Source organism: Neolamprologus brichardi, chromosome 11 (assembly GCF_056152115.1).
Source record: "Neolamprologus brichardi isolate AB-2024 chromosome 11, ASM5615211v1, whole genome shotgun sequence".
Taxonomy (NCBI): Eukaryota; Metazoa; Chordata; class Actinopteri; order Cichliformes; family Cichlidae; genus Neolamprologus; species Neolamprologus brichardi.
In genome coordinates, this window is record NC_142114.1 from 16,487,676 (window position 1) to 16,495,163 (window position 7,488).

The following is a 7,488-nucleotide window of genomic DNA, read 5'->3' on the forward strand; positions in this document are numbered from 1 at the left end:
AGGAGGAAGCAAGACTAAACGGGAGGGGACAGACAAGTTATTCTAGTTGCAGACAGCTGACAGCAAACCCAAAATAAGATGGAGCCGTCTAATGGGCACACATTCTGCAGCTACACTCACAAACCATAAAACACTGCTGGCACTGTTAAATGTGCTTCTGCTCCTAATGGTTTTCAACACAGGAGAGCCAAGAGTCGAGCTGAGTTAATGTCGTAGTTTATTGTTTTCCCATAGAAAGTGTTGTTTCCTACGATCACATTTCGTATAAAAGAGACACAATGTAAAAACCGACACTAGCGTAGTAATAAATATAAAATGTCATCATGAGATAGAAAAAGGTTAAAGTTGTGAGGGCAGGGCAACAGAGAGGACAGAGGGACACATCAAAACTGACCCGGAGACTGGAAGAGCTCATAGATTGGTTTACACGTCTACAAATATAGTCTCACACCCCATCTCCTTCCACACACACACTCACACCCAAACACACACAATGCCAAATACACAAGATGTTCCTTAGCAAGTCTACATACAATGCAGAAGACATTTTCATGTTCAAATCTTCAGCTGGTCACGTTTGATGGGTCTGGAAAGACAGACGGATAGCACAGTAGCTAAGACTATAGTGCACATGTGACATGCTAGATATAATTACCACACCTATTATATAGTGAAGCTAACATGGATGCTGGAATAAAACTATAGGCTGCTATTTCCCAGCTCTGACAAAGAGGAGCAATGACGCAAAGCGGTGATGCTGTAGACACGGGGCGCGCTGAAAGGGCGAAAAGTGAGAAGTGCTCTTGTTCATTGTTGTCGTTCGTAGACTCTGGTGCATATCACATCATCTGCTCTCATGGTCTGAAAAGAAAGAGAGGGCAATGAGGGCAGTTAATGAGGATACTCGCACACACTGAGGCAAAAGTACTGGCATGGAGTTAGCCATAAATTCATTTTTTAAAAGTTAAAACTTTCACAGAACAGCCATTCATGTTAATACACCCTAAAAGTCCAATTTTTATTGCCTCCAGCAGTTATGACTAACATAATGTCACTGTGCCAAACTGTTTTGACCAATCACTGTGTATGCAAAGAGTAAACACACTTTGCTTGCTTTCCCTCTCTCTCTTACACACACACAAACACTACAACTACGCTGGCTTCTAAAAACCAGTTGTGGGTTTGGTGCTTAACAAGACTTCAGGAGTCTTAAATGTGAACTATTTACTGCCAGCCCTCAAGCTAGCATCTCCCCATAAATACTTACTGTGTTTGCAATTTCTTCACTTTAAAAACAGTTCACTCCAGACTGAAGCCTGCGTGGTATGTTGTCTCTAGCTGAACTGGTTTTACTGAGTCAAATAAGAATTTTAATTAATTTAATTTAATTTAATTACATCTGAAAGTTTGTTTTAATCAACATGAAGTGCTAGCTGGGTGGGGTTCCCCATTAAGTTCAATTATGCTTCTGTGTTTATGTTTTCATTAGATTAGTATTTTATTGTAAGAGGGCAGCAGATATAAGTGGACTCCAAAAAGGTTATTTGAGTACAATAACTCAACTCTATGTGGTGAGTGTCTCGCAAACACATGCAGCTAATGTCAGAAGTGCAATGCTACAGCCCACGCAGCCCTCGTTGCTATAAACAAAAGAATATTTCTAGGTTTCACAAGTAAAACAAGATCCACGTAGCAGCTTTTGTCATGGTCTGTTCAGCCAGTTGTCTTGCTGTGACAGAGTACATGTGATGACAACTGAACTGTTTTCACGACAGCTGAATAAAATTTTGCTGATGGCAGAGTTTAAATAAGGGGAAACAACCTGGACTAAAGTACAAGTACAGGTGACAGGTGACTGGTAGCTCATGCAGATGTTGCTGGTTGGTGACTACACAGCAGTTAGCAAATGTCTGTGCGTGTGTGATCCTGTATAATTTAGGGATGTCAAATTTCCTGAAATTAGCTGACAACTTGGCACCTCATCCTATGGTCCAATTGCAATTATTTATGGCTACAAAATGATAAATGGGGATGTTCACAATGCTAAGGTCAAGGCTTCAAAGTGTACATTGGAGGCAGCACAGTGGCAATGTCCATTTTTTATATCCAGTTCATAGTTCATTTTAAAATTTACTCCTTAGCCACTTTTTAATAATGACCTTTAAAACACACATTTTTTTAAATAAGTTAATTTCAAGTCTGAAAATTCAGTTTAGTAGTAGATCAGTAGTGGATAGCATACAATAATTTGTGAACTATAATCTATGGTAAAGCTTTGCACTTGTTAGCCTCCAAATCTAAACTCTTGCTCAGGTGATAGTTTGTGTGTTTTACCAAGATCAACTTGCTGTCACTGGTGATCTCTCGGGTCCAAGATGTCTTAGGCCCCTCTCCTTTCTGCAGAGTCTGCTCACAGCTGATCTTGCTGTCTGTTTCCCAACGTGGAAAACTCTGAAAAGCCATTAAAACCACGAATGAATGCACAAATAAATGGACTCACGAATAAATACAATGTCATTTGTAGGGAAGGGAACTTAATGAGGGAGTGTCTAATGGAGAGAGAGCACAAAAAGGCTTTAGCAGGGTGATCACTGAGAGGTGATAACTCGTGATGCGCTCATCGTTAGTAGAGTGAAGCGCTGGCTGGGTTGCATGTGTTTGCTTTGGAAACGGCTGAACAGAGGCCATCTATGGGAAATTGGAGAGAGTAGCGGGAAGAATTAGGGAGGGACAGAGGGTCGCAAAGGGCAAGTAGGGGGAACGGAGGGAAGATGGGAAGTTGAAAGGGATTGAAAAGTGTGTGAAGGAGTGCAGTGTAGCATGATAGGCCTTCAGAGACCAAGGGAGGGGTAAAGCTGTGCTATCAGTCCAAATATGATGAAAAGCCAAATTAAACAGATTGATGTAATCTACACAGCTCCCACCCATATCTACTGTGTATTTGGTTATGTATGTGTTTGTCCATGTGTAGTCCAAGAAGAGATGAAGTGCATTTAGTAATATATTCATGTCCATATTTTTGTGTACCGTGCAGGGACGTCCATCCACAGTGGACTCATTGAACTCCTGCCCAACAGTGAAGGTGATGTGGGTGGTTCGGACTGTGGTCGATGTTTTAATAGAGAGCGTTTCTCCATCCTGAGTAATCTCCACCAGGGGCTTGGAGGCTGCCTTCACTGCAATCTTGCGTAGCATCACGTTCACACCTACACAAACAAGCAACAGAAAATGCGAAAGAACATGTGTGAGAAGAGATTTCCAGAAAAGACAACAAATAATGACAAAAAAACATAGTGACAATGATCTTACACAGCTAAATGTGGTGCCTTAAATTAACACTACTGCTTCCACTAAAACTAAAAATATTCCCTGGGACATTGGTAAACTCAGTTCATGGAGATGGATCTTTTTTTCCCCCCTGTGCTTGTGTATTAGAGTGTAAACAAAAACACAAGCAAACAAAGACAAGCAAGCCCTGTATCGGCTTGCTGTGTGGTTGTGTTTGAGTGTTGTTGTGTTGCTGCTTATCTGCAATGTCTTTCTGCACACACGGGGCAAAATTTGGAGCAGACTTGAAATGCACAGTGCTTTCCAATAATGATTGCACAGGAAACAATGAGGTCATATGACAAATCATGCCTCAATCCCCGTCCACAGACTTAATCATCGTTGCGTCCATGCAAACACACGCTTACTGACTTTAACACTCACACCGTGATTGCGTTTTGCACTTCCTGAAGTGTAATCTCAGTTATTCCCCTTTTTTCTGTTTCTAGGGAAAAAGCATAACTCATTCAATATTTTGTGTGACTGTAAAAGGCTTCTCCATACGAGGGCAGTTTGTGGTATGTTGGTCATCTGTATTTCACAATGATTTCACGAAAGTGTGACCAGAACAGCACTCCCAAGAAAAAGACAAGTCACGTAAAATCTAACTAATGTTAGTGTTTGTTAACTTTAGCCACATTTCTAAACTAATCTGCAGTATTATTTTTAATAAAATTAATTTCCCCAGCCTTTTTTCCCACTGAAATGTGCTTAAAAGTTTTTAAAAAATGTGAAGGAGGAAAAGGTTCGTCCGATAGTGATTATCTGAAAAGGGGAAGGAGGGAAAAAATGATGTTTCCCCGTGGGAAAAGAGAGGGAACAAGGAGAAGATCAGTGTGGGGGAGGGAGGTTGGGGGCCTGGGCAGACGAGGGGCAGCGGTCTGTGTGTGGTGTGCGAAGATCTCTGTCCAAGTGTGAGGGGAAGTGTGTGTATGCCGCCCAGTGTGTATCTGCTGCGAGTTGGGTTTCACACTTCTCACCTCTCACACATTCCCACCTGTCACCAAGTGTAAATATATACAGAGAGAAATGCACAGTCATTTGCCATGCATTGGGTTGTCCAGCCTATGCCCTGTGTATAATTTGTATGCACTGTACAAGCAGCTTCATATATATAAATGCATTGTGAGCTTGTGGTGTGCAGATGAATGTCCACTCATTGGAAAGACATTATTTTGCAGGAATTACTTGCACCTTTTTTTGCTCCAGGTAATTATTAATACTTCCAAGTACTTAAATATTATGTTATGCTAATAATTCTCAACATTTCAGGGGGCATTTGCAGTATGTGTGTGTTTACATTGTGGAACGACTTGCTTTATTTAATTTGGTTATATAAATAGTTTTTGCACCCCTCCATGCTGTGACGAGGTGGCAAAAGTTTGAAAATGTGATTATTTATTTACTTTTCATTATTATAAATCACTGCACATCATAGCTGCTACTGTGCATTTATACATGTACTTTATAGCTTTACTCACAATGTAGCCTATTTTCACTTTTTCCCCCCCACAGATACCATATGTATCCTTGTGCACGACCAAGGATAAAAGCCTAGAAGTGAAAATGTGGCCCCCATTGGTTTTTTGGCTTAGACGCTGCTGGCCTGCCAAAACCTTTGGAAGCCACAGAGGGATACGAAGGTTCTCAAGGTATTCCCCGCTGTTAATTTTTGTGACCGAAATTCGTTAATTCACACAGGTTTCACCACTGGGGGACAAACACAATTTCAGACAGACGGTCAGGGTCAGAGGTCAAAGATCATAGGGCAGAGGAAGCATTTGGGACATGGAGAGACGAGGGTAGAGGGAGGAGAGCTGGAATGAGGAAAGGAAGAGAGGATAGATGGAGGGAATAGGGTAGTAGGTGATGACAGTATGCATCCAGCTGTGCTTTGCCTCCAATGAAACCAGGGATCAGAGCCCATTCCCCTCTGTCAGTCATCCCAACGTAGAGGTAAATTAAAGGAACACACGCAGTCATGGGTGTGGATGTGTGCGTGTGTGTGGTAGTTACACAGCATTCCTGCTGTTGGAATGTTGTCTTATAATAATAACAAGAGATAAAACAATTCTTTTGAAAACACTTTACAAAGTGCACAAAGCAGGCGCATCGCAAGAACAATGCATTTTAGAACATATGCTAAAACCATTCAAGGAGAAATAAAAGAAAAAGAAGAGTATTTAAAAAAATCAGGTGATGAAAGTATATCTTAAGAGGAGCTTTAAAGGTTGCTACATCTCTTGATCTCTCTTTTTATCGAAAAGTCATAGAAACGTCCTTTTAGACAGACAGTATACGCATAAAATATCCTGTCCTCGCATTATTGCGCACGGTGCCATATTTGCCTTTGGACAGAATAATCTGGATCAAACAGACGTTAAAACTAACTGGTGGTCTTTCATTTGTGTAGTGGTGGTATGGGATTCATGTAGTTCAGTTACCTCTATATGTGTAGGTAGCTAAGAGACTAAGATAAAGGCGGTGTTGTTGGCGCTTTGCGATAAAACGGATTCCAGGTGTGCACTGCCAAGTCATCTAATGAAAATTGGCTGCTAACGACAGATGCGCGCCTGTAGTGCGCCCTACAGGCGCGCTCACGCACACACTGGCCGGTTTGCAAATGAGCCAGACAAAAAAACAGCGTGGATCTCAGCAGCAGGTATTTGTTCTTCTCTCGGACTGTCACTTCGGATAACGATGCCACTGTCCTGCACTGTATTGTGTCATAACGGTCCTCTTTAAAAACACACGCAAACAATCTGAGGTTGAGACACAGACAGATGTGTCGCCGTTTGTCTCTATTGTGTTAGCAGGGGAGGCCAAAAGGGGAGATGAGAGAGGATAAAAAAGAGAGGGGGGGCTGGCTTTGGGCCAAGAACGGAGTTTGGGGTTCTGCAGCAGAATGACAAAGACCCCCCACCCATGCAGTACGCTGGTGCACGGACGCAGAGGTAGACTCACAATGTGCTGAGAAAGCTACAGTTTGAGCTGACACATCTGATCTGTCTCTATGAACAGAACTAAAAGCTTCATCAGGAACCACTGACGCATAAAAACGTTCAAACTGCTACTTACAGTGATGATGATTTAAGAAAAAAAAAACCTTGCTTCACATTACTTACCTAACACTTTCAAGAGTTCCTCAAAATTTTCAGAGCTCTTCATCTCCCAAGTGCCGGAGAAATCTGGGATTTTGCGCTCCATGTTCGGCGATAGTTTGCTTAGTGGTGTGGACTAGATAAGCTGTCAGGTCCTGGGCTGCAGTCAGTGCGCGTCTGTGCGTCAAAAAATGAACAAGTTGTGTGTGCGCCAGATGGCTTGGATCTGTCCGTGACTTGGTTTTGCCTTCTTCCCGGGATGAGAGACCTACTGACAGCAGCTCTTATCTCATCTGTCTAGCAGTGCACGTTATAAGCATTTGCACTTCAAATGAATGACACGGAGCGCTTGTGTAGGGATGCACACGCCCCTTTCTGAACGGACACGCCCCGGAGGCCAACAGATTACAGGCACAGGCCCACAGTGCTTTAACCTGAGAACACCCCAGCAAGCACTCTGTGCCCAGGAAGACGCCGTTTGGAGACCCCTCTCATCCACACGCGCACCTGTCACCACCCAAACTAACCATTCCCCGAAACTCCCGCGTGCTCTGTTTATTAGGTGTTTAGCCACTTACTTTAGGCATTAACTACATATTACCATCAATATTGTCATTGCAAAACAGAAAGGATGTAACCAGGTCAGTATATTGACAGAACATGTCGTCTTGGCAGGGCGGCGCAAAGGAAGAACAAGTCAACTGCCAGCCTGAAGAGATGGCGGAGCGGTTTGTGTGGGTGTGTGATGAGAGCGAGAGAGAGAGAGAGAAAGAGAGAGTGAGAGAGGGGCCAAGTTCATCTCCCAGCCTCCAGTACGCCCTGGTTCTGTGTCATAAAAATATAAGCAGTGGTAATGGGATACATCTAACGGCTGCAACTGGTGGGCTAGCCTGCGTCAGAGGAAAAAACAACCCGAACCCATGAGGGAAATATATTACGTGGGGCTGGGATTAAAAATAAGAGGTGGTATTGGCGCAGGTCAGCGGTGGCTCTCTCTCTTTTTCGCCCCCCGCTGGCGGAAGAAAGAGGAGGGGAGGAGACGCGTCAGGCGGGGTCAGGG

The 7,488-nt window shown here is 43.1% G+C and overlaps 1 protein-coding gene across 1 annotated transcript; it reads right to left on the minus strand.

The window, feature by feature from the left end:
• Nucleotides 1–200: 200 nt before the first annotated feature.
• On the minus strand, nucleotides 201–6,763 carry crabp2a (cellular retinoic acid binding protein 2, a). The gene is made up of 4 exons (XM_006804942.3): nucleotides 6,453–6,763; nucleotides 3,028–3,206; nucleotides 2,335–2,451; nucleotides 201–861 (listed from the first exon to the last, which is right to left on the minus strand). The coding sequence occupies exons 1-4, from the start codon at nucleotides 6,532–6,534 to the stop codon at nucleotides 808–810; spliced, it is 432 nt and encodes a 143-aa protein (XP_006805005.2). The 5' UTR covers nucleotides 6,535–6,763; the 3' UTR covers nucleotides 201–807.
• Between the last annotated feature and the right edge of the window lie 725 nt (nucleotides 6,764–7,488).